The 27,751-nt window shown below is 41.0% G+C and overlaps 1 protein-coding gene across 1 annotated transcript in view; it reads left to right on the plus strand.

Annotated features, from left to right (window-relative positions):
- The window catches only part of ADGRV1 (adhesion G protein-coupled receptor V1), a 444,841-nt gene that overhangs the window by 162,880 nt on the left and 254,210 nt on the right, over positions 1–27,751 (plus strand). Inside the window, exons 62-76 of the mRNA XM_065406543.1 lie at positions 639–756; positions 4,377–4,500; positions 5,702–5,840; positions 5,961–6,146; positions 6,532–6,764; positions 11,490–11,638; positions 13,073–13,274; positions 13,650–13,869; positions 15,746–15,985; positions 18,735–18,884; positions 20,047–20,520; positions 21,324–21,470; positions 23,008–23,179; positions 23,596–23,731; positions 26,736–27,583. Of these exons, the coding sequence (XP_065262615.1) occupies positions 639–756; positions 4,377–4,500; positions 5,702–5,840; positions 5,961–6,146; positions 6,532–6,764; positions 11,490–11,638; positions 13,073–13,274; positions 13,650–13,869; positions 15,746–15,985; positions 18,735–18,884; positions 20,047–20,520; positions 21,324–21,470; positions 23,008–23,179; positions 23,596–23,731; positions 26,736–27,583 (3,538 nt within the window). The remainder of the gene's footprint in view (positions 1–638; positions 757–4,376; positions 4,501–5,701; positions 5,841–5,960; positions 6,147–6,531; positions 6,765–11,489; positions 11,639–13,072; positions 13,275–13,649; positions 13,870–15,745; positions 15,986–18,734; positions 18,885–20,046; positions 20,521–21,323; positions 21,471–23,007; positions 23,180–23,595; positions 23,732–26,735; positions 27,584–27,751) is intronic.

The following is a 27,751-nucleotide window of genomic DNA, read 5'->3' on the forward strand; positions in this document are numbered from 1 at the left end:
ATTTCCCTCCTGTGAAAAAGTTTGGTTTTGGAAGCCAAAATCTTGGAATTCTTAGTGAAACCTAAATACTGCAAAATGTCATTTTGAAAACATTGCAGCTACAACATTTTGGCATTTCTGAAATGAAACATAATCTCTAGCTCCACGGCAGCCCACCTAATGGTCTCTCAGGATTGGGCTGCCAGGCTGCCCAGAGAGCCAGTCAGCGTGGGAAGTCCTGTAGCCTGGGGAGCTGAGGAGGCAGCCACCTGGGGAAGACACAACCTGCCAGCCCATGAGGGGAGGCAGTCTAGGGTTCTGGACAGTAGGTGGGCTGTAGGGGAGCCAGAGAACCAGGCATCCTGGCAGCCCACCATGTTGGCTGCAGGGGAGCTGAGGATCCTGGAGAGCTAGGCAGGCTGGCAGGAAACCAGGTGGGGTAGCAAGCCTGCCTGGTTTCCATAGGAAGTTTAATCGGAATCGCCATGCTTCTGCAGAACTTGTCAATTCTGTCGAATGTGCCAAGTGCTGTACTCTTCTTAACCCGCTTTCACGTCAGTAGAAATTAAGACACTCAGCTCCTTGGATCATCAGCCACTCTGATTGATCTCACTTGAAAAATATCAGCCTAACTCATTTTCCTTCTCTTTCTGATTCAGACTGAATCCCAGAAGACAATTGTTTTACGAGCGATACAAGATGGCCTACTGGAGGGGAATGAAATGTATACCATTCAGCTGGTGTCTACTGATAATGCAGAGATATCCCCGATAAACGGTAAGGAAATAATTTGCTATTTCATCATATGAGGCAGCTTCCAATTATAATTCCAGGAGGCCTTTTTATGCTAGATTTTTGTTTTGAAATATCTATTTTGTATGAATGTGTATAGCTAGCTGATCACATTTTGAAATTCTCAGTCCTCCTGAAAATTGTTTTACTAACTAGCTCTTGATTTACTGGGAAAAAAATCATTAGGGGACATTTTTGAGATCATAGTTTTTCACCTAAATTAATTGTGGGCATATAAAAATTGTGGCTATATAAAATAATTAAGTGTTAAAAGTGCCTAAGTAACTGGAAGCTTTTGAAAATCAAAAATTGAAAATGTTAAGAAGTGCAAGGTAAAGGAATACAAGTTCTGTAAGCCAAATAGTCTCCACATTGAACTCCTAATGAAGGCTATAGCTTTCTGTCTAGTCAAGGGCAGAATTTTGTCCTAAATTCTGATTTATAATTCACAATTGTGACAATTTTTAAATGTGTGATGTAGAAAACTCATTTAAAATATAGCATTCTCCCCCGGTACTCAGTTACATGTAGTAACTACGTGTAATGGAATCTTGCAATTTTCTAACTCATCCTGTGTCTTGGGAAAGTCACTTAAGCTATTTGTTTGAAATCCTGGCCACATTCAAGCTAATGGCAAAACTTCCATTTATTTCACTGATTTCATGCCTTGGGTTTGTTTCTGATCCCGGTTACAATGTTCCCTCTAATTTTTTCCATCCACATGCGGAATGAATTTTGTTATGTGCACCACTATCAATGTAATCTGCACCAGATGTGCGCCACCAGTAGAAACAAAAAACCTAGATATAAATCACCCTCACATATTATATAGTATAGTTTAACCCAAACATTTTTTTTCATTAATGGTAAGGCAGCAATTTAAACAAGGGCAAAAGTCTGTGCTTGTCACTTGAACAGAAAGCACATGGGAGTTTTGCTTAACTAACAATGGCAGAATTTGGCCCTAGAGGTGAATACTTTAAAAAATCTACAATTACCAGCATATTTAAACCTGGATTGTCACCTTCAAGTTCAACAAATTTAAAAATTCACTCCACATGCTGTCTGGAAACATCAAATGTTCAATCTGTCATTTTGAAAACAAAACATCTGGAGTATAATTGTGCAGTGAAGTATTTGTACACAGTATTCTTTTAATGTGAAATCTGCAAACAAAATCCAAAGCTTTATGTACAAGCTTCATAGCTGAAACCTGCTAGCAATGCATGCAATGTGAAAATTAGAATCCCTATTAATCTTCTTTAAAGTGAGTTACACACACACAGCATATTTTTGAAAGGGAATTACTCCAGTATTAACAGCAGTACATACACCAGGGATTGGCAACCTTCGGCATGCGGCCTACCAGGGTAAGCACCCTGGTGGGCTGGGCCAGTTTGTTTACCTGCCGCGTCTGCAGGTTCGGCCGATCGCGGCTCCCACTGGCCGCGGTTCGCCGCTCCAGGCCAATGGGGGCTGTGGGAAGCGGCGCGGGCCGAGGGATGTGCTGGCTTCCCTCCTGATTCAGGAAGAGAGCAAATCTATTGGCTTTACAGTCTAGTTGAATTTACATCCAGTTCTGTCACATTATTCCCACCTAATGATTGTGTGTGCATTGGCCTGGAGCGGCCGAAACTGCGGATGCGGCAGGTAAACAAACCGGCCTGGCCCACCGGGGTGCTTACCCTGGCGGGCCGCGGGCTACAGGTTGCTGATCCCTGACATACAGCATTAGTGTTCTCCTCATATTAAAAAATACATAGTACATTTATATTCAAAAAGAGAAAATTACCTGATTCTAACATAGTGGATTGTGAAACTACATGGAGCTTACAGAAATGCAGCATTGATTGTTACATTATCTCACTGGGTCGCTATCTCTACATATTGAACTGATGGTCAACATTTGCCAACTTATCCAACACATCAAAGTTCATGGGAGTTTTTGCAATGGGAGCAGGAGTTAGCATACAAATAGACCCAAATAGATTAATACCAAAGCCCTTTATTTAGGAAGTTTTGAGCAAAGTTTAAAGATTCAAAATCAAACAATGTACGTACCAACAAAGATCAGGCTTCCCCTGCAAAATTCATAAGAAACCACTTTCTTTGGATGTGCAAGTTGTTTATCTAGACTCTTGAAGATTATCTACACGTAGCCCTTAATTAGTTTCCAAGTGGAAACTTGCAACTATACAGCAAAGGACATCTTCAGGGTTTTTTTTCTTTTAATTCTTCATCTTTAAAAAAAACAAATGAATTACATGATTTTAAAAAGCACAGACTTGTGCCACTAAAATCTACACAGAAAATAACTGCTGTTTTTTTGGAAAAGCAACAGTTGATTAATCATTTCTTTTTTGGACTACGTTGCAGCCGAACTCCTGATAGATTTATAGAAACATTTTTTTAAAAGTACTTGATAACAACTGGGATGTCTCTCTAAGGAATTGCATGAGCTTTAAAAAATGAAGGAAAGAAGGAAAGGGGGTAGAGGGAGCAATGCGGTGTGCAGAGCTGAAGTGCAATTAGAATTGTACGTTAAAAAAAATCATACCTAGCTATTTCAGTGCCCTCTCTCAACTTCTGCAGACTGCAAACAGCATCAGTAGCCCAGAATCAGACCCATGCTCTTGTGCCCAGAGAAGTTACCCACTCTTTCCCCAGTCTCAATACCCCTGAGCCCAGGTTTCCCAGTTCGGGTTCCCTCCTGTGTGCCAATCATACGCCTGCCCAGTGTGTTGAAGCAGACCCAGAAGTTGCTTGTGCTATTCACTTGGGGATGCAGCTGTGCTAAGCACAGCCTGGGCAGCTCAGTTGCTTGTCTCCTGGTCCGTTTGTTACCTCCCTGAACTCCCAGCCGCTTTGCAGCCATTCACAAGCCTCTGCTCTCACCAGTTCCTTCCCAGTGAGGAGCGGGGGGCCCAGGAGAGAAGATCATCCCCATCCCGGCAACGCAGCACGGCCCAGAGGAGGAGGATGGGGAGCGTGTTATGCAAAAATCAGAGTGCAGGGTATTGTGCTGTGGCCCCATGAGTCCCGGGGTGGGGCGGGGATGGGGGCCCACCCAGCGCTGTGGGAAGAAGTGCCCCCACCACTGCCCCCTCCCCACGAGCAGGGATGTCCGGGGCTCCCCACTGCCTGGTTCCCCTCCAGCTACCCGGCCCTGGCAGCCTCACTCCCCACTCCAGAGGTGCCCCCACCACTGTTCTCCAGCTCCACCCCACTCCTGGGCGCTGCCCTCCCGCCATCACTGAGGATGTGTGCGCCTGTGTGGCTGTAATAATCAAGTGTGCAGCACTTGATGTAGTGCTGCACGGCCGCGCAGGTGCGCAGCTTAGAGAGAACACTGGTAGTGGAGGTGTACCTGTATAGAACCAGTGTAAGGTGAGATCAGAATCAGGCTACCTGAATCAGTTTTCCCATTTGCAAAACAAAGATAAAACAGCATTTTGCTAGCATGGTGTTTTACATATTAGTTAATAAAGTATTTGTAAAGTGTTTAAAAGGGCTAAGTATTATGTGCAAGTTATTTTCATTAATGTTTCTGTTCTTGCTATAATCTTGTGTACTAACTTGAATGTATTTTCTGCCTCTCTTCATAGGTCTGGCAACCATCATTATTCTGGGGGATCAAGGAGCTTCTGGGGTGGTTGGGATAGCTCCATCTTCCAACCATATTCTCATTGGGGAACCCTCAGGAAAATATAACGGAACTGCTTTTATTAGGTAGGTGCATCAATGATTTCTCTGCCCATATTGTGAGTACACATTTCCTTTAGTACAAAAAGAGTGGAGGACAATTGCCTGACTTCCATTGGTGCTGAGCATCCACATTTCCCACAGAAGTCTGGGAGCTGCTGGTGTTCACCACTTCTGAAAATCAGGTCAATAGCCATTTATTTTCAAAGGAATTGCAAAATATATGTGAGTTTCAAATGCTATCAACCCCTGGCGCTCAGGAGGGTCTTTCAGGAATGCATGTGATGAAATGCATTAAAAGGAAGAGCTTGTATGGCAATCAAAGCCCCTGCAAGGTTCTTAGGGACTGGAAGAAATCCACTCCACAATTGTGCCTCAGTTTTTGGCTGTGTCTACAGGTGTTTAAAGCGACAGAGTGACCTGGGTTTTGAATTGAAGCAAAGCATAATGATTTCATTGAGTTTTATAACTAAGCACCAGAACACAGAATGCCAAATTATGACCATTCCACTGTGGGTGTTCTGGTGGTGGGAAAGGCACAGGTGGCATTGCCCCCCTCCTTCTAGAACACTTATGAGGAAAGAGTATTTTGCTGCAACCCTCAAAGAGCAAGCTAGTGCTGCCTGTAGCATTGGCAGTCCCAGAGAGGTTATGTTGACAAAACCATAATCTTACCCTGCCCTGCAGTTTGCCAGGTTAACTGTAGTGGGAGAAGTGCTGTCTCCAGGTTTTTAAAGGAGCAGTAAGTAACTTAACTCTCTGTAGAGTCTTCCAGCACCTTGGAGGCTTTAATCCCTTACAAAGGCAAAATTCCTACAGGTTGCTCCCACTCTTTTTTCCCCTTCCATTGTACTTCTCGGCTTCCTAAAAGCCACAGCTGAACCCAGAGAACTCAATTTTCAGCCTTGGCTCTGCCTGCTTTGTGCTACTGCAAAGCAGGTAAAGAGCTATCCTAAAAAGGTAGCCAACGATCCCCTCCCAACACCAGGGAAGCTGAGTATAGGCAATACTGCAAATACTACAATAACATTATCTACTTGCAGAGATAAAATTGTCAGGATTGTAACAGTGACCTGCTATATTAAATTCAAGCTTCAGTGAGGCTGATAATACTTGGCTGAGTCACACATTCATAACAACCTAGGCAGAGTACCAGCCATCTCTTGCACAGATGAAATAAAACATGTATAGGAAACCCATCAATGTGTGTATATGTTTTTACTTACAGCCTAGTACGTGGCCCGGGGATTTTTGGGGAGGTCACTGTGTACTGGAATATAACGCCCCCTCTACAGAAGGAATTTGCTGAGATATCGGGGACCTTGACGATGCGAGATAGGCAGTCTGCAGCTGGTGTACTAATACAGGTGTGAGAGAGATCTATAGCATTGGTTATTCCAGTACTCTCTTTTTGTTAGCAATTAATAGTAGCGCTCACATTGTAAATGTTTTAAATCCTTTCAGCTTTATTTGTTTGTTTTCTGTAGGCTATAGATGATAACCTTCCTGAAGAGAAGAGTTACTACCAGTTTCATCTATCTGGAGTCAGTGATGGAGGAGTCATAAATGAGTCTACTAGCATAGCAAATATCACCATGGTTGCTAGTGACTTCCCCTATGGGCAGTTTGCATTTTCCCAGGAAAATCTGCAGACAGCAGAGGAAGAAAAATGGGTATTGAGTTAAAAGACTAAAATCATTAAAAATGGAAGAATTAATCTGAAATGTGAATTTTTAATGCTTTTGGTAACTGTAGTTATCTATGAACAGTGGATGACAATTTCCTAAAAATAAATAGCTGAGACTTTATTTCTGCATGTGTGTAATACAGTGTAATGTGTGATTCTGTGTGGTGGGCTTTGAGAGATTTTTGAAGTGGCTGGCATCTTCTGAGTTGTGGGATTAATTCAGTTTCTGTATTTAATCTGTATTTATTTTATTTAATGGTTTTATTTAGTAAAACTAATTGATGTGATGTCTGTAGAGTAGTGTTCTTAGAAGCATATATAACACAAAAATAAAGGTAAAAAGTTAAAACTAAGCTTTTTGTCTCCATCAGGTTAACATCACTATTGTCCGTTCCAGTGGGTATTATGGTCAAGTGCAACTCTGGTATTGGACATTAAATGGAACTGCAGACGAGAGCATGGATTTCACTTCCTTGTCAGGGGAGCTTGTGTTTGAGCCAAATGAGACTACTAAAAGGATTTCAGTTGAAATCCATGATGATGACTTTCCTGAAGGTCCTGAAGAATTTTCAGTAACAATTACCAAAGTAGAGCTCCAGGGAAGGTAACGATATATTTCGCTGCAGAGGAAAAGATTAGTTACAGGGCAAAAGTGAACTATGTATATGGAATCTTACCTCACTGCAGTAAAGTCCCTGATTCCTGCTCTGATTTAGTAGCTGATTTTCTAGCAGTGTAATAATAGAGATTTGGATCAAATATAAATAGAGGGACACACTCATTTTTCCAACATTTATTACATCAATAAATTACTGATTGATGATTAAAGTGAGGACTCAGTAGGTATTGGTAGAAATTTAATAGCTATTTCTTTTTGGATGTTCCAGAGAGGTGCAGAAGAAAATGGTGTAGAGATTTACATAGTGAGGGAAATGGAATATCCTGTTGGAAGGTGACATGTGCTTATTCAGTTGGGGTTAAGTTTATAGAATGGGTGATAAATGGTGCAGACCTCTGAAGAAGCAAGAAATAATTTAATCTAATATACTGAAAGGGAGAAAATAGTTTGTAAACTACAAAATTGTAACTTGGGGAAGTATGAACATCTCTAATATAATATGGGGATATTTTTGAGAAAATGGCAAAAAAGAGATTTCTTTATAATCTTAGCAGAAATAGTCCATCATTTCTTTACTGTTGATTGAAAAAGTATAAATAAATTAGATACAATCCTGCCTACAACTAAGAACCAAAGATTGTTTCATCCCAATCTAGAAATCTACTTTTGGTATGTTATATTACTATATAAGAACCTCAGATTAAAGCTTATGAAATAAACTATTTTGTAATTTTAAGCTTTTTATGACAAAACAATACACGAAGACATTTGGACTTGCAACACTCCTCTCCCAGCTGACAAAATGATACAATGGTGAAGTCCAAGACTAAAGTAAATACAACCCACACCCCCATCAAACTTCAATGAGTGTCCTTATGCCACCTGGGTCCTCCCTTATCTTTTGAAAGCACCCAGATATCTAATGAACTAATGGGATGTCTTGTTGTTGAATGACTGATTGCATTAAAATTCCCATGAGCCATCATGACTATCTGAAAACTTAGTCTATTTCCTGTAAATAAGTAAAATGTAGTATATTTGGTACAGTGCCCTAAGTATGACCCTGGGAAGGAGCAAGTTTAATTTTTGAATAGATTTCATAATTTCTTTAGCTCTGAGTTTCCAAGGCTCAGTCCTCAGAGCCTTTCTTCTAGTTGGGAAGAAGTTTGCTGATGGAAACGTAAAATGCCTGTGAAGAATGCTTTCTCTGTGGGCAAATCCCATACATTCATCACTCCTTTCAAATCCTGCAGTAACTGATAATTTTTTTCCATACAGCTTTGCCCCTCCAACCTCTGATTTAAATTTGACCTCTGTCACTCAGTGCATACCTGCCAACTGTACTGAATTTCTTGGTATAGAACTAAATTTTGTCTTGTCAATACTCTGTAATTTTGGCACTGTACAATTTTCATCTTATTCTTCTGCAGGAAAATGCTGATCATATCTACTACTGGTGTCCATACTGGGCATGCTAATCTTAGGCCCTGATCCCAAAAGGGATCCACAAGTGCAGATCATTATGATAACAGTGTCTCACAGAAGCTATGCACCAACAATGGGTGACAGCACAAGCATCAACAGTCCACACTTGAGCCTTTGTAGATTCAGGGCTTTAGGGTTTATCTCGTGGGGTGTAGTCTCATTAATAGATAGTTTTGTCACTGTCTGGTCTTCGAGTGCTGTCCCTGTGGGTGTTCCATTCTAGGTGATAGTGCGTCCCGGTGTCGTTGATTGGAGATCTTCGGTAGCAGTACCTGGTAGGGACGCACGCACTCAGCTGGTGTCTTGCGGTCTCGTTAGAATCTGCCTGAGCGCACGTATCCCGTGCCCCCCCTCAGTTCCTTCTCAACCATCCTCGGTTGAAGACAGGACTTGAGGCAGTGCTGATTCTCTTCCCTGGTCTCTCTAGGAAATAGTTGCAAAGAACATAGGAATAGTTGTTAGTAACATCCCAGTTGTTTCCCTTCCTTTAGAATAGTTACATCGTTTAGTTACTTAGTTAAAAAAAAAAAATAAAAAACTTTTTGCCTCAAGCTTGTCTCCTGCTGACACACTCTCCTCTGCAATTTCTAATTCATAATGCCAGGGGCTTCAGGATTTAAGAAGTGTGTTTCCTGTCAGTAGTCCATGCCAAGGTCTGATGGACACTCACACGGTGTGAAGTGCCTCAGTGAAACACACGTCCCCGCAAGGTGCCTCCACTGTATAAGCCTCAAGACCAGGGCTTGTCGCGACAGGGACCTGCGGCTTAAAATTCTATTAATGGAAAAATCTCTGCAGCCGCCTTCGGAGACAGGGAAAGTGAAACCCTCTCCCTCACACTTCCCGACCAGATCTGAACCAATGGGGAGCATGGCTTCAACCTCTCAGGAGCAGAGGCAAAAAGCACAACAGTCTCCGAGGAGAGACTTTAACAAGGGTAAAGGGTCTCCTGCGAGATCCTTACCCTCTGTATTGACAGCGCATTGCTTTGTACCTACCTGACTGCCACAATACTACTGCCAATGCACTCAGCAGGCACTTCTTGACAGAACACGAATGGGAACTGCACCCCGCATTACTTCAACAGCTCTTCTCCCTCTGGGGCACCCCGTCAATAGACCTCTTTTCCACAACCCAAAATCGCAAATGTTGTCTATTTTGTTCCAGAGCAGGACTCGGGACTGCATCCCTAGGAGACGCGTTCCTCATCCTATGGAACAACTCTCTCCTGTATGCCTTCCCACCAATCCCTCTGCTACACAGGGTTCTTCGCAAGATCAGAGACGACAAGGCCCGGGTCATACTTATTGCCCCGGCTTGGCCGAGACAGACGTGGTATCCATACCTACTCCGCATGTCCTCCTGTCATCCATGGACTCTCCCCAGCAGATCAGATCTGCTTTCCCAGGACAACGGACGGGTTCTTCACCCTCAGGTCCAGAAGCTCCACCTGACTGTGTAGTTCCTTCATGGTTCCAAACCCACGAACTAGCTTATTCCGAGCAAGTTCGATACGTCCTCCTGCACAGTAGAAAAGACTCCACTCGTAAAACTTACCTGCAAAAGTGGAAACGTTTCTCCCTCTGGTGCTCACATAATCACTTAACACCCCATACGGTAACCCTCCCTAACATCTTAGACTACCTTCTAAAATTGAAACAGGATGGACTCTCGCTCAGCTCCATCAAAGTACACCTGGCGGCACTTACCACCTTCCATGACTTGTTAGAAGGCTACTCACTCTTTACCCACCCCACCATAAAATGTTTTCTCACGGGCCTACAAAATCTCTACCCGGAAATTTATCCAACAGCAGCTACATGAAATCTTAACCTTGTTCTTCGCGGTTTCATGAAATCTCCATTTGAGCCCTTGGCTACCTCCTCTCTTCTTCATATGTCCATGAAGGTATCTTTCTTAGTTGCAATAACGTCAGCAAGGAGAGTAGGAGAAATAAGCGCCCTGATGGCCTATCCTCCCTACACAATCCTCTCCAAATACAAAGTCACCCTGAGACCACATCCTAAGTTTCTCCCTCAGGTGGTGTCCACCTTGCACCTTAACCAACTGAAATACTTACCTACTTTCTATCCCAAACCTCACAAGACTCCGCACGAGGCAACTCTGCATACTCTCGACGTCAGGCGAGCAATCGCCTTTTATTTAGACAGGACTAAACCATTTCGTAAGTCCCTGCTTCTCTTTGTCTCCATTACTGAAAGATCGAAAGGTACGGCTATCTCTAGGCAATGCCTGTCCAAGTGGATCTCTGACTGCATCAGATCCTGTTAGCACATCCAAAATATTCAACTGCCCGAAGGCATTAGAACTCATTCCACTTGAGCCATGTCGACATCCGTTGCCTTCCTACATAACGTACCTATTCCTGACATCTGTAAAGTGGCTACATGGTCATCTGAACACACATTTGCCAAACACTATACTATCACGCAGGATACCACGGCAGACACCATAGTAGGTCATACAGTACTCTCTACAGTACTCACTGCCATATCTCCAAAGTCCCACCAACCATAGTGGGTACTGCTCCACATTCACCTAGAATGGAGCACCCAGAGGGACAGCACTCGAAGGAGAAGAGAAAGTTACTCACCTTGCAGTAACTGAGGTTCTTCGAGATGTGTGTCCCTGTGGGTGCTCCACTCCCCGCCCTCCTACCCTCTACTTTGGAGTCCTAGTATGATTTCTCCACGGTAGAGAAGGAACTGATGGGGGTGCGGGACGCATGCACTCAGGCAGATTCTAACGAGACCGCGAGACACCAACTGAGTGCATGTGTCCTGACCAGGCACTGCTACCGAAGAACTCCAATCAATGGCGCCGGGATGCACCGTCACCTGGAGTGGAGCACCCACAGGGACACACATCTTGAAGAACCTCAGTTACTGCAAGGTGAGTAACTTTTTCTTCTCACAGAACAATCACGTTACTGTTTCTGTACTTCCCAAAGGTTTGTGAAGTTCGTTGCAAATAAAATTGGAAAGACATGACAATGGAGAGACTTTCATTTTCAGGGAAGAAAAAAACAACAACCCTGTCCTGCACATGTTCTGCTTTTGAAAGGTGTGGCTGGGAGGGCTGTAACAATAACTGTAAAAGAACTAAAGTACTTGTGGAGTCTACAAAGTGTCACACAGGCATCTTGAGCCCATTTCCTTTTATAAAAGCTAATGTATCTTTATTTTCTTCTCATGCTTTTGCAAGTGGATTTGATTTTGCTGTTAGAGAAAATGGACTGCAAGTGGACCAGCCCCCTGGGATAGGAAACATCTCCACAGTTCACATCATTATAATGAAAAATGACAATGCAGAGGGCATCATTGAGTTTGATCCGTGGTATATCACTCTGCAAGGTAGGTTAATGTTTAAATTTATGCTGCAGTTTAAAGGATAGGCTTACAGCTACAGCACAGGATTGGTAGTCAAGGCTCTATTCTTGGCTTTGCCACAAGATTCATGTATGTTCTTGGGTAAGTGATTTAACTTCATTCCCCGCTCTCAGGTTTTGTAAGCGAGGATGAATACAGCTTTGCAAAAGTCTATTCACTCACCTGCCCGGGGGAAGTGTTTTTTTAAGGAGAAAGGAATAGTATTATATTTTTCATGATCAGTCATCATAGAAAAGGAAAGGCAAGTAGATTTTGTGCCTGGTCTGGTATATTTTGCAATACCTACTTAAAACAGGTGTTGTGAGGCTTATTTCAATGGCAATTATAAAACATTTGAGATCCTGAGATGGAAAGTATTATAGAAGAGCAAAGTATTACCATTATTATGATTATTTATCTTCTTATGTATTACAGTCAAATGTTTGTATTTCGTTATAGTGTACTTTTGTATGACATACTGAGGTAAATGAATCCTAGCTATGGCTTCAGAGAAATCAATAGAGGAACACCATAGATGAATCTGGCCTTTAATATCTTCAGTAATTAGTAAAATCTCTGAAAATATCCACACCTTTGCTGCCACCACCACATTGGATTACTGCAATATGAAGCTCTACTTAAGATTGCTCTTGGAGATCCTTGCAAGCTTCAGCTAGTGTGAAATGTGGCAGCCTCCCTACTTAGTTGAGCAAGTAGTCTAAAGTATATTACAGCTGAGTTTTTTGTGCATTCCACTGGCTAGCCGCCTGCTTATTGGTCCAGTTCAGTTCAAGATGTTGTTAATTGGTAAAGCCTTATATTGTTTAAGATGTGTCTTAAGACTACCTTGAATCTTATTCATTCACCATATTAATTGGGCATGCATTTGCTATTACATATTCTCTGACGATCATAAATAGTTGCTATAATTACCATACTGTACATTACAAAGTAATCTACAAATCCTCTATTGAGGAAACTGTAAACTGGCAAATCAAAATGAGTATAGCAATGTATTCTTTGTTATTGATTCAGTTATTAAAGTTTAAAATAATGTGCATGTATTTTGATCAGTGTCAAAGCTTAAGAGGGGAAAAAACAGATAACCTAGAAACATAAGACACCTGGATGTTGTTCAAAGCTTCTCTGTCTATTTGATTAAAGAAAGTGCACATAATTCTGTTATGGGAAACAAGGGATAATCCATTTACATATATTATAATGTTGTTAGTCACTCTGTGGCCAGTTTTCAGAAGCAGCTGGCTCAATTGCCTGAGCAATTCGTGCGTATAATGGGCACATAAGTGTATAATCACCTATTTTGGGTGTCTAAGTGGTCATTTACATGTACTGTTTATGAAGCTACTCTGAAAAATGCACTCTTATTGTGCAGTAGTTCATTTTGAATTACTCTTGCAGTGGAAGAGGATGTTGGAATGATCATGATTCCTATAGTGAGAAGGCGTGGAACTCATGGCTATGTGACAGCTGATTTTCTCTCTCGAAGTATTTCTGCGCTTCCTAACAGTATTGACTACAGTGTCAATAATAACTCAGTCATCTTTCATCATGGCCAGAACCGGAGTTTTATCAGCGTCTGTATTACAGATGATGATGAAAGGTAATGGTATTGGATCTTTGTTTAGTTATTCATGTGTTAACCTATAATTGTTTAGAAATCCAGTCTTAGCCCATTGCATGCTACGTGCTTATATTTTGATTTGAAGAGAACACACCAATGTTCTGTGTACAGGAAGCTTCCAGTGTACAGGAAGCTAGGAGAGCCCTATGCTGGTGTTGCCACGTCACTGCATTACCTTTATTTCAGATCTCAGTGTTATGCAAAGAAAAGGAATAATCAACAATACGTTCATTGGTTCGTGTACATTTAAAATATTGCATATATGCAACCAACAAGGCAACTTACTAGATTTTCAGCTTTTAGTTTTACTCCATGTTTTTTAGTGTTTTAAAGACTCTGATCTCTTTGACCCAGGGAGTTTGCAGAGCAGTTTGAAATCCAGCTGATAGGAGCCACTGGAGGAGCAGTCCTTGGGCTCCACCTAGTGAGCCAAATCACTATTGCTAAGAGCGACTCCCCTAATGGACTTGTCCGATTCCTCAACCAAAGCCGAATTATTCTTCCAAACCCCAGTTCATCGCTGACACTGTCCTTGGTGCTGGAAAGAACTGGAGGATTGATAGGAGAAACTCAGGTAGGCCTTGTCTTTCAAAGCATTTTGTGTAGTTTTCAATAAAAATAAGATATAATTTCACTCTATACAATCATGTTGAGAGAAGGAAGGTATGTATTTTATTAAATTCAAAGGTTGAAAATATAATAGCAATAATGTATTACTACTTTGCATTTCCATAGGACTTTACATTTGAGGATCTTAAAGCGCTTTATGCACATGAATGAATTTAGACCCCACTAAAACTACTGTAAAGTAGATATTATCTCTTTATTTATCCTCTGCTTGAAGACCAGAAAATTGAGATGTCAAAAAATGAAGTGACTTGTCCCAGGTCACACAGGAAATGTGTTAAAGAGCTGAGAATAAAACTTAGAAGAGAATCTAGCCCCAGACTTACAGCAACCTACCCAGGGCTGCCTACATGCTGCACAATAGCCCAGTGTCCTCTTCAACATTCAGCACTCCAAGCACTTCCCCTCCTGCCTCCAATCATCAGGGCTTGTGAAGGGAGGCAGCATTGTTCCACTTACATCAGTCCTGCTACTCCTGTTCAGAGAATTCTCCCCAGCCCCTTGCAGCTGCAGTGGCATGTAAGTGGCTCCATGTCTTCTGATTCCCAGTCCTATGCCATAACTTCAAGATTGTTTTTCCTTGCCATTTCTTGAGAGGCAGAATAACGGTTTAATGTTGACTTATCTCTGGAACTATAAATAGCGAGTGTCTGATTCTTCTCTCATACCAGTTTCACACTGGTGTAATTCCATTTCGTTCAGTTACATTCATTTACAGTGGTGTAACAGAATGATCAGGCCCTGTCTACTTCAGCATACATGTTTATAACAACAGCTTACTCTAATGGTGAGTGTACGTCTTCTTCTAAATATTTCAGATCCCATCATTTAAACATTACCTTAATAAAACTCTTAAAGTAATGTGCATTGGTTTAATCACAGCAAATGATGAGATATGATTTTATCTTAAATACATCCGTTTTTTCTGTGCTGCCTATTACACATGGAATGCTTTCCAATGACTAGTCTGCACTCTCTTCCTTCAAATCCCACCTCATGACCCAATTGCGCCATGATGTTTGCCGGGGATGACCTATTTTATTTACTTACTTATACTTACATAATTAAAACCCAAACAAACGTTCCCCATCCAAAAAAGCCACAAAACTCCACTTCTGACTGATTTGGAGCTATCAAGCAGTGTAGCTATATAGCTGAATAATATTACTCTTGTCCTCCTTTCTCTTTCCCTCCTAATTTTTATTATGTTCTTTTCCTGTGTCTTGCGTTAAATTAGCCCCCAAATCCTGTGAAGAATTATACAGGTGCTTTATTATGTGCAGTGTAAAATTAAGTATGTACACGAGTCTTTGCAGGATTTTGAGGGCTTTGAGTACAAGCTCTTTGGGGCAAAGACTTTGTTATCTGGTGTGTTAGTACGAAGTGTGGCAGGGCAGAGTTCTAATCTTGATTAGACCTTTTGGGTTCTATTGTAATAAAAGTTAATAACGCATATTAAAATGTACATATTTTTTCCTGTGTGTGGTCCTTAAAATAGAGTTTCCATTCTTTCCTATTTATTAAGATCCATAATGTTGAAGTTTTGTTTTTAAAGTAATATTCAGAATAACCCTTCACTGTTTCTCTTCTTTCTGTCTTTAGGTTAATTTTCAGAAAATATTATGATTAGAGAGAAGAGTCCAATGTTACAGTTATGTTGTGTGCCATTCATTCTCTTAACAGTATAGTAGGACTGTATAATCGCATACCAGATACACAAATTCTTATGATAGTATAATTGGATTACACTGATACTTTCTCCCTTTGTTGTGAGGCTGTTATTATATTGACGCAACTCTACATTTGAAACTAATATTTTACAGGTTAATTGGGACATTTTAGGTCCCAATTCAGAGGAGGTGTTATCCCCCCTGAACAGTGACATTGGTGACCCTGTGAATGGATCATTCTATTTTAGAGAAGGAGAAGGAGGTCTGAGAACTATTAGTCTGAAAATCTACCCTCATGGAGAAGTTGAAGTTCAGGAGATCTTCATTATTAGGCTGAGCCTTGTGAAAGGTGAAACAGAAGTAGACCCCAAGGCTACCAACATTACCCTAATAGTAAGTTGTTGTTACTTTTTTCCCCTTGAGGATTGTTTCTGAAGAGTTTTTGGATTTAATCTAACAGATTGCCTAGTTTATCATTCAACTCCCTCTTCTCATGTCCTACCCAGAAACAGTGTTACAGAAGCAATGAGGTAAATACGCATGCATTTACCCACGAAAGCTTATGCTCCAATACATCTGTTAGTCTTAAAGGTGCCACAGGACTCTCTGTTGCTTTTTACAGATCCAGACTAACACGGCTACCCCTCTGATATTTGCAAGTTAATCCACAGTGAATTCCTTTTGCAACTTTGCCTTGCAATGTGGACAGATGAATATGGATGACATGGTTTTCTCTACCTCCAGAAGACCTTGTTTGTTGTCAGTTTTACAGTAACTTCTACCCACCAGTCTGAAGTGCCGTGAAAGTTTACTCCCCTCCTTGTGTTTCCCATGGCACAACATTCAACAGGACCTATAGATAATTACTCTCTTAATATAGTCCTACCCTCATCTTTATGGGATTGCGTGGAATGTCTACCTAAGGGAAATGCACATCCTCTATGTGTGCTTCCCAACCCCTGCTCACACGAAGTTAAAGATCTATGCCTTCTTCATCCCTGCTCATACTGAATTAAAGATCTGTGCCTGCTGACTGTTTTTCTCCTTATTAGCCATTATTTTTCAAAATAGGACAGTTCTTTGAATCTCCCCAAGCTTATTCTGGAGACTCATATCACTGAATGTATTGTTTTAGTTACACTGTGTCCTGATCTCTCCATTGCAGGAGAGGAATCTTCTCTTCCTAGGTGACAAGCAAGCTCTGAAGTTTTACCTATCTTGTTCTTCCAGTTTCAGAAGAATTAAGTCTTTTTTTAAAGGTTGCTACAAAGGACAGAATGCCACTGAGACCACAGCGGCTCAGTCAATAAGATATTGGAGTCCATTAGCATATGATCAGGGCATTCTATCTGAAGTATGGCAACTTCACAGACTCAGAACTCAGAAGCATTTAGCTCTGGAATTTGTTAGGTCATCTCCTGACACTGTCATCTGGCATTATTAATCGGATCTGTTCCTGTTGGCTGATATTTGTTGGTCATTAGGGGCACCAAGCATCCCTTTAAGTGACATACACTGTCCCTGATTGCTGTTGTTCAGTAGGATGAAAGAAGAGGGACATATGATAAGGGAAAAGTAGTCACTGATAATTCTGTTTATCATAGTCCTTTCTTCCTACATCCATCCCCCTTTTCTCTGGAGAGTATCACTTGGAGTTTTTTTCCCCTCTGGAATTTTCTAAAGTGCCTAGGTGCCTAACAACCATCAAGTTCAGCTATGATGAAGATGAGAGTAGGACAAGAAATGGAATAAAATAGGTTAAGCACTGGCACACGCTACCATTACGTTTTTAAAGATTCAAATTAAAAGTCCTTTTTCTCAGTCCTTGATATATTTCAATTGCCTTTTTGATTTTATCATTGTAAGGCCCCTTGAGAGGTTTGTGGGATAAGGTGCCCACAGCAATTGTACTGAATTATATATTCTGTTGGATTTGGGAAAAATTACTTACTGGGAATTCTGTTTATCACAAGCAGTGTTCGAACTAGCTTCTCCACACTGTCCCGTCAATAGAACTGTTTAAATATTGTGTTTGTGTTTGCATACAATGAATATTATTCATCCAGTTGTTATTCAGTGAATAATTAGCTCTAGTATTTGTCTAGCTCTGTCCACCAGTGTGCCTCCTCTGTGATCTGGAGAGGCCACCTCTAGCAGTAGGAAGGGGGAGTTCAGTCTCCAAAACCATTAAATCACTGGCGCCTCTGTTGAGAGTGTAAACTCAGTGCCAGTTAGTGTCCATTATGATTCTGGTATGTGTTGTGTCTCCTATTCACTAGAGGCTGGGTTGAATCCATTAAATCAGTTCACTTCAATAACCACACTAAAAGGTGAGAATCAGAAACCTAGAGGTGAAGTGTTCTGTATCCCACTACAGATGCCATACAGTCCAACGATAGTTAATCTAAATATTGCCTGCTGCACTGCAAGTCCAGTAAACTGCTTGTTCTGTCCTTCTGGACTAAAGAGGATAATAGTTTCCCGTCCTCTTTCTGATGCTCTAGCACAACAGAAGAGAACTCGCTCAGATCCCTTAACTTCTCTTCACAAGATTTATTTTCCAAACTTTTTATCATTTCCTTTGCTCTCTGCAGTCTGTCCAAATCATTTATGTCATTTTTGTAAAAGTATTGTTTGAAGCTGAGTGAGGCTTGACCAGTGCTGCTTTAAGCAGTGCTGAGCAGAGCAGAGTAAATTACCTGACTTTGTTTACACATACTCCCATTATTGCAAACCAAGAGCTTTGCCTCTTTCCTGACAGCATCATATTACTGACTTGTATTCAATTTATAATCCACTGTAATACACTAATCCTTCTTTGTGACACTCATAGGATTTTTCCATTGAACAACTGGTCTTATGTAGATTTAGTGTAGCTACCTGTTTGTTTTGCGTGTTTGTTCTTGACACCAGACCATTTTATTCTGGTCCCATGGTGGTCCTATCTGCTATTTATTTTTCTATTCACACAATCTCCATTTCAGCTGCTACTGTACTCTCAGACTTGTTGGGGGGGAAATCAGGATGGAGGAGGGCTAATGGATTTGTGAGTTGTTGAATCCGTCATTGAGTTCCCTAGTGGTCTATAAATAAGATAGTTCATTATATATTCTTGACCCATATTTTATTTGCTGCTTTCTAGATACAGAAATTTGGTGATCCCAATGGAATTGTGCAGTTTGCTCCTGAATCATTATCTAGTAAGAACTATGAGGAGCCATCAGTCTTGGAAGGGCCAGAGAATATTACACTTTTCATCAAACGAGTCCAAGGCACTCTGGGGAACATAATGGTATTCTTACTCTCATTTTGGGGTTACTTAAAAACAATATAATCTGAAGTCTTCATCCATTAGAATGCATATAGGAGAGCAGGTGCAATTTAGAGCAGTCTTAAAGTCTTTTGATTGCTTACAGTGTTCATGTATTTTCCTTTGGAGTTGGCATAATTGAGCAAGGGATTTGGCCCTAATATTTCATGTTTTAGAAAGTCATGTCCAATTTCTATATTGATAGGACAAAATGTGGCAACCCATGCTCATTTTTTGACACTGTCCTCCCCCTCTCTCTTCTCCTATGCTTATGATAGGAGAATGGTGTAGAATGCATTTTTGAATAAAGTGATACCTTTTTAAAAAGGGAGCGGCATACACCCAATCTTCTCAGAGAACTGCATGCCATACAACAGAGGGGAATTAGGCCCTTGTGTTTTAAAGAGTGATCAACACTGGTTATTAAATCAGTTGGGGATTGCCTCCTGAAGTTCTTCAGAATTCAGCAAGCTATTTGTAGCATAATATCATGGACTCCCTTTCTGGTGCAATCATTTTTTGGTATTCATTTTAAAAAGTATCCATTATCGTATATAATGGACACTATCTGTGGAAATTACTTTTAAAAATCTATCTGATGTTGGTGGAGAGGTAAGCATTTTCCTATTGTTCTCATTTGGCTGCAGTGCTATACAGAGGGGAAAGATTTTTAAAAAACAAAACAAAAATTGTGCACCCTACAGTAAAGAACATTTGGCCCACTTCGTATGTACCTGGAGTGCACTTGGTATGCTGTATGTCTGCAGTACTCAAGGGACCATATTTTGTACTTTTAAGTACTTTGTCATTCTTAAGAGAAAAATTTCTGGGGGACTCTTGAGAGAGAGAACAGCAGGGGAGTTTTGACCAATAAAAACAAACTGTGGAGTTAGGCCTGGAAATTCTGTAAAGTGAACCTACAAAGATATTCAGAAACAACCACCACCATATTCAGATCATTGGGGGTAAGCAGAGGGAGAAAGGAAGGTGATTGTGGTCCTGTTTTAGGTTACTATGCCTATTTATTTTTTATATTTACATAAAATAATTACTATTTTCTTGTTAAATGTTGTATCTTATGCTCTGTGTACCTGAGTGTATAAGAGTTCCAAGTTAGTAAACAATGTTTTTTCACTTATTTCAGGTTCACTGGGAGCTGAGTAGTGATTCTGATACTACAGGTGACTTCCTTGCAACAAGGGGTACTGTCTCCATTGCTGAAAATCAGAGTGCAGCGGAGATCATTATTCATCTGTTACCAGATGATGTTCCGGAAGTAGATGAGAATTATGTGGTAGAGCTGCTTTCAGTGGAAGGAGGAGCAGATTTGGATCAGGACAAGAGAGTTTTGAGATTCACTGTGTTAGCAAACGATGACCCCCATGGAGTGTTTGCCTTGTACTCTGATAGGCAGTCAGTATTGGTAGAGAGAGACTTGAGCCGACACATTCAGATGAATATAACTCGACATGCTGGGACATTCGGAGATGTGAGTGTTGAGTACCGAATCTCATCTCATCATCGAGAACCGCTAATCACTCCTGAGAATACAGTGGGATGTCTGCTGGTGAAAGATGGTGCCAGCTTTGGTGTGAAGAGCGTGCCAATAAGCAGCCAGGTCTGTAGTGTCCTTTAACTGGATAGACCTCTCTTGTGTTTTGTTACTTAAATTTATGTCTACATCATATGTACAAATGTCACTGAATAAGACATTAAATGGTGATGAATAGTGTCTGTTGGAGAGAGAGAGAGCGAGAGAGAGAGAATTTTGATACTCTGGATTTTGTATTATTTATGTACAGTTGTGTTCAAAGAAAATGTGGTTTTCAGTATAAGAATGGAATATAAAACCAAGGCTGTGTGTATCCCTGAGCTTCTGCTTATATCCCTTTCTGTGATCATTCATGTTTTCAGTTTTAGATTCTGTTGTGTAGGCCCAAATCCTCTCCCAAGTATGCTTTTGGGAGTGGGTTATTTACTGGAGAAGGCTGCTTAGTTCTGGAAGACTGAATCATCAAGACCTGCACTTACCCCACAGCTGCTGTATGCCCCTATCTGTGGGTTGACGTGCATAGCTGCAGATACACTAGCCTCACCTACTCTATTCTCTACATTTCCCATTCTGTTACAGAGATCCATTGTGCTAGATACTGTGAACCTATAATAAGTGACAATCCTTGCCCCAAAGAGCTTACATTGTGTAAAACTGCTGTTGGCCTTCCTTCACAGTATTGACTTTTGTGTAATGATTTTGAGGAAGATCTTTGTTAAACTGTTTGCCACTTTAATGATTCTCAGTGCATGGTATCGTTAAAGGAGCTGCAGATAGTTTCTGTTACTTAACTCCTTAACTCAGTTGATATTGTTGTTTTCAGTTGAATAAAATTAGCAGCTTTTAAAATTTAAATTGTATCTTTAAAGGTGTTTCTCTTACTGGGCTTGAATTTCACTCTGGAACTGACCAACGCAAGCCTGATCAATGGAAGTGCCAATTATGTGCCTAAAATAATATTAGGAAGAGCAAAATCAGCTACTCTGTCTATTCAGGAAGAAGCTGCCAATTCACAGGTAACTAGACTGGCTGCAGTGAAACAAGATTACCACTAGAGGGCAGATCCTAATACTTCTGTTACTAGAGGCCTGGGTACTTAGGTGATGCTAACATTTGTTCAAAGTTAGCTTAATGGTTGACAGTCATCCCCACTTGTTACATGTACAGTACACATCAAGGATCTGATAAACATTTTGTACCACCTCAGAAATTCAAGAGACACAGTTTCTAAATGTATTAACTTTTGACACACTTTTAAAAAAAGTGTTTTATCTATCTATATGAAATTAGAAAACAGCTGGTGAACCATAATAGATGTGTTTGCAGTTAGTCTATGCCTGTGTCTTCGTAAATCTGAAGTATTAAGAATTTTAAGAAAAAAATGTTGAGTCCAGATAATATTCTGTCTTTAGGTTAAGTAGTGAGTTTTAAAGCAGCATATACCAAAAGAGGTAGATTTTCTTTCATTCTTTAACATTGCAAATATAAAGCTTGACACTGTTGTATTATGTTAGTTATATAGAGCCAAATTCTGCTTTCACTTACTTCAGTGGGATTACATGGGAGTAAACAATGGCAGAATCGGTCCATAATAAAGTACTGTCTACCTCAATTACCTTTTTTAATATACTGGAAACAGACAATAGCATCTCACTGTCTTACCTCTTAAATTCTACTGATGTTAATATTAAATGCTTTTAGATCTCTTATCTTGAACCCCCTTTTCTCTCTTGCTTCCTTCAATTCATAATTTAACTTTATTCACATGGTTCTTTCCTTTACCATTGTTTACTACCCCATGGATGCCACTTATGTTATCACTTCCAGACTGTGAGAATAACCCTTTTAGCCACAACTTCAGCTGAAGAACAAAGCAAATAGCTGGAAAAGTATTTATCTGCTGAGCAATGTCATTTGGCATTGACTTTCTTTTCATCAGATGCTCAGGTGATCATTTATTTTCTGTCTGTGTATGTATGCATACACGCCTCATAATAGCTCCTCTCCAAGAGAGTTAAGAAGCCTTCCTCCTCTCCCCCCCCCCATGAAGAATAGATACCATGTGCTATACCTTGGCATCTTTTAACACAGAAATCTAAGTCACATTGATTACCTATTTCCAAAACTATGAGTGAGTCTCAGAAATCTGGAATTTAGAATCTTTGGTAAATGCATGTGTAATACGTATATGGCTATTGTAATATATTATATATATATATATACAGTCAGGGCCGGCGCTTCCACTAGGCGACCCTAGGCAGTTGCCTAGGGCGGCAGGATTTGGGGGGCGGCATTTTGGCGGCGGGCGGGGGGTCCTTCCGCTCTGGATCTTCGGCGGAAATTCGGCGGCGGGTCCTTCACTCGCTCCGGGACCCGCCGCCGAAGTGCCCCAAAGACGCGGAGCGGAAGGACCCGCGCCACCGAATGCTCAGAGGAGGAGCTCTGCCACCTAGGGCAGCAAAAACCCTGGCGCCGCTCCTGTATACAGTATATACATGCAGTACTAGATATTCCCATATTGTTCTAACAAAAATGTATTATATGTTTCTGTAGGTTGGCTTTGAGTCTCTTATTTTACAACTTACAAACATTATAGAAGGGACAGGCGAAGCTGTGATAACCAGAAAAGGAGTGTACGGCTCTGTAACAGTTAGCTGGACTTCTGGATACCCACTTGATTTAATTCCAGAGTTTGTTCATCCAGGCAATATTACACCTGGATCTGGTGAGCACTTTCTTGTTACAGTATACTCAGAGCTACAAAATTTCCATGTCTGACTAACTCCACTTTAGTTGTTGCTCTAGTATTTTGTGTACATTTCATGCTCCCTTTTTAATAAGACATCATTGTTAGAATGAAAGTATATGGTCTGATTTTTATCTGTGATTAGTAAGGTTTCTTTTTTGAATAAGGACAACCTTGCATTTCATAGATAATGTACTCCTTAGTGCAATATGCACCTTGTTATACTTCTGAAGAACTGCTTTATGGAGAAAAGGTGCTGTACTTTGTCATGCAGATTTCCACTTCTCTAGACAGAGCAGGAGTCTGATGATAACTCACATTTCTCTATGCTCAAAAGTAAAAAGAGGATTCCTGTTTAACGATTTGTGAATTGTTGCTTCTCTCTCTTTTTCCAGGTAATGTTACATTTTCTTATGGTGAACAAAACAAAGTAATTTCATTTCATGTTATTCCAAGCTTAAGTAGACCTGAGGCATTTGCTATTCATCTAACATCAGTGTACAGCAATGTGTCTGGTGGGGCTCACCTGAGGTAAGGGTATTACTTAGACTCTTGGTTAATTGCATGGACCCCAACAAATGGATATATGCAGTAAAAATTCTGATCTGGTTACAAACATTTAAACTGTGCAAAACCCAATTGAGTTAGAAAAAGGAAAAATCAGCAACATAAAGATTTGGTAACTTTGTTGGTGAACCCATGGCTTCAGACCAAATGGAACCAATTGGTAGGGTGCTCTGATCAGATCTGGAACCTCTTGCAAAGCCAGTTCAATTCCTTGGCAGTAGTGTGTAGGGCAGGGGTTCTCAAACTGGGGGTCGGGACCCCCCAGGGGGTCGCGAGGTTATTACATGGGGGGTCACGAGTTGTCAACCTCCATCCCAAACCCCACTTTGCCTCCAGCATTTATAATGGTGTTAAATATATTTGTGTTTTTAATTTATAAGCGGGGGTCGCACTCAGAGGCTTGCTATGTGAAAGGGGTCACCAGTAAAAAAGTTTGAGAGCCACTGGTGTAGGGTGTAATAGGGGAATGGGTGATTTGCCTAGAACTGGGATATGTGTATATATGTTTGTGGAGGCAGTTACAGGAATAGAGGATCCAAGATTTTCTGCGAAACTGGAGGAGAAGTGGAATCTATAATTTGCCTCTGCAAAGGCCACTATATAGAGAAATGCATTAAATACATCCTGATATCCTAGGGGGCACCAATTATCACCACAGAGCTTTCCCTCTCTGCAAAGGATGTCTTTCTCCATACTGAGAAGCACTGAAACATGAGCAAAAAACACCATACTAGCATTGGTGGGTCTGTCTAATTATTGGCAGTGTTTTCTTAAGTGCACCCAATTTTTGCAAAAGGTCAAAAACTGAATTTGTATAGAGAATGAGTCATCCCATCACCCAAAGAGGTGTTAGACAACACTTGAATATTTTTCGGTGCAGTGTGGGGGAAGGTTGCATTGCTACTACCTGTCTGGTAGGTAAGAGGAGAAAAGAAAATGCAGCAAATTTCACCTACTCTGAATTCACTTACCTTAAATAAAATTGTGGTATCCCCAAAGAACCAATTTTGAAAAGGATTAAAATTGCTAAATTAAACTAGACTCCATTAGAACTACTAAGTTTGAGGCTGCGGAATCAATGGTTGCTGTGAGTTTCAGTGCATTGATTTGTAGGACTCTGTCCCACAGGAACCACTAGCTAGAAGGATACTGCAAGACACCCCATTTTGACATTCAAAGTGAGTGGAAGTTATTGCAAGACTCTCAGTGAGGATGTAAAGTGCTGCTTGATTCCCTAAAAAAAAATTACTAGCAATAATTTCTTTCAGGCTCAGGCCTATAAGACCTGAAAAGGAGGCTGGTACAGAGGAGGGAAAGGTAGGCAACGCCTACTCTTTGTCCTGGGTATGCAGTGAATAAAGACATAACACACACACACACACACACACACACACACACACACAAAGGATAGGTTTAAGCCATCAGGCTGCAACTTTTATTTAATTGACATAACACTGAGATGAACAGTACCCCCAAACCCTACCAGGGAAAACAGTGATCCAGTGTGGAAGGACATGACTGTGTGAGTGCTCATGAGTGCATGAACACCCTCTGCTTGACATTGTTACATCACCCATGGGATCCAGCCAGCTGCTGGAATCACCGACCAGCACCCCTTCTCATCTGAGGAATGAGGGTAAAGAAGACGTGTACAACAATCTATTCTAGATTTGCGATACCTGTCCTTGCCCAAGAAATAACAAACATCACCAGAAGCCTTCCTGACTCCTGTGCTCAGGTTTACCCCATGAGCAGGCCCACTGACAACTGCCCTACCCCATGCTGGACACTGAGAGAAAATTCTTCCTCACTCCCCTGCAGGGAGTCTACATCCCCAATATACCAGGAAAGTCAGTTCTGATGCATTCAAGACAGTAACTCAGAGGGTGGGTAGGTGCTGCCCAGACACTCATGCCTGGGGAGAGGCCTTACATGCTGGGGGAGGGGTGCAGCCATGTAGTCATACACATTTGCCTCTCTCAGACTAGTCAGCTGGACTCTACAGAGTGGGACCAATATCTTGCTCCATACCTGGTGCTATTCTTGACCTCTCCATCCCCTCCCTACAGCACCATCAGTATCTATCAGTGAATAGAACCAGGAAAGAAGGAGAATAAAGTAATTGGAGAATAAAGAATAAAGAAGGACAAAAAGTGTTAATTAAAATAACTATTTTAATTAGTAATAATTATAAGGTATTTGACTAAATAACTGAGCTCCTTTCAAGGTGTTCCTATATTTATCCAGTAAGTTGTTTGTATTGTTCTTCCTATTTATTAATTACATTAGTGCAAGGCTGCCTCTGCAACATCTCACTAAGAAACTATAAAGATGCCACAATAATACTTCTCTAAACCAGATCATCTTTATTCATTTTCTTTCTTTCTCCTGCCCCAACTCCTGGCTCATCACACCCTGCATCCCCGTGGTATTGAGAGGAGACATTAATGCAGAGAATGTCTGTTCGCCTGATCCTGACTTTTCTCCCATTGCCCCACTGCCTCTCTAGCATCTGTGGAATAGTTTCTGCAAGGTTTAAAGTAACGGGGAAATCTGTGGTGCTGGAACTCCCCATTTCCATGCACCCTACCTTCTTTTGCACCTTCTGTGCTCCTGGAAGTGGAAGATAGCATGCAGGCCATAATGATAATTGTTTCTTCTTGCCTCAGCCTGCAGCCCAGGCTGAAAGGCTTGAAGTTCTCTGGCCTGATCTGTGCAAGAACCTATGCAAGAACACTCCCTGTGAAGGGAACCTTTTTACCTCCTCTGTCACATCTCCCTTCCCCCTCCATACACCAAACTATTCTGAGCAGGGAATATGATAACATTTGGTATGATAACATTTTACATCCAACTTCTTGCATCCATAAATGACTACATAAAATGCAAGACAACAGAGTATCAGACCCCATCATTTTTAATGGGTGATTTGTGTTTCTTAATTCAACTTTTATGTTTTCTATTTCAGATCAGGATTCACAGTAGCTGAAATTGAGCCAATGGGTGTCTTCCAATTTTCCCCTAACTCAAGACATGTTTCAGTTGAAGAAGATGTGCAGATGATCAGATTGCATGTCCAAAGATTGTTTGGTTTCCAAAGCAACCTCACTAAACTGACCTATCAGACTATTGCAGGAAGTGCCAAACCATTAGAAGACTTTGGACCTGTTCAAAATGGAGAGCTTGTGTTTGGACATTTTCAGGCAGAGGCTGTAGTTGAAATATCAATCATTGATGACACAATTTCTGAGATGGATGAAATATTTTTTGTAAAGTTAACTTCAGTTGAAGTTTTGGCCATTGAAAAATTTAATTCTAATAGGAATCCACGTTTGAATCCAGATTTTAGTGTTGCAGCAATTACGGTATTGGCCAATGATATTGTTCATGGAATCATCAGTCTTGGGCCAGGATTTATTTATACTGAGGAAGACACAAACAATAGTACACCCAACACAGTGATACTTAATATCAGAAGGACCCAGGGCTTTGCTGGTGATGTCAAAGTAACTGTTAAAACCTTTGGTGGAGTGAGTGCACAGAGTGGTGTAGATGAATTTCCTTTTGAGAATGTGTATGGAAATTCTAACCTGACATGGGCGACTGAAGGGATGGACTTTGAGGAACAGATTATATCTGTGACACTGCTGGATAGAGAGAAAGAAAGCAAAGTGTCTATCAGAATTCTTGATGATGATGAGCCCGAAGGGGAAGAATTCTTCTATGTTTTCCTCTCAGACCCTCAAGGTGGAGCTCAGATTGTGGAGGGAAAAGATGAATATGGGTTTGCAGGTTTTGCAACAATAATTATCACAGGTAATATTCTTGTTTTCAGAGATTCAGTGCATAAATGCAATATAATTTAACATATAAAGCTGTCTAACTCTGAGTTCCTCTGGCAAATTCCATTAAGATTGAGATTTCTTTCCATGAGATATGCAGGGTATTTTGCTCCTAAACCTCGAGAGTTTGCGATGTGCGGAG

Source organism: Emys orbicularis, chromosome 6 (genome assembly GCF_028017835.1).
Source record: "Emys orbicularis isolate rEmyOrb1 chromosome 6, rEmyOrb1.hap1, whole genome shotgun sequence".
NCBI lineage: Eukaryota > Metazoa > Chordata > Testudines > Emydidae > Emys > Emys orbicularis.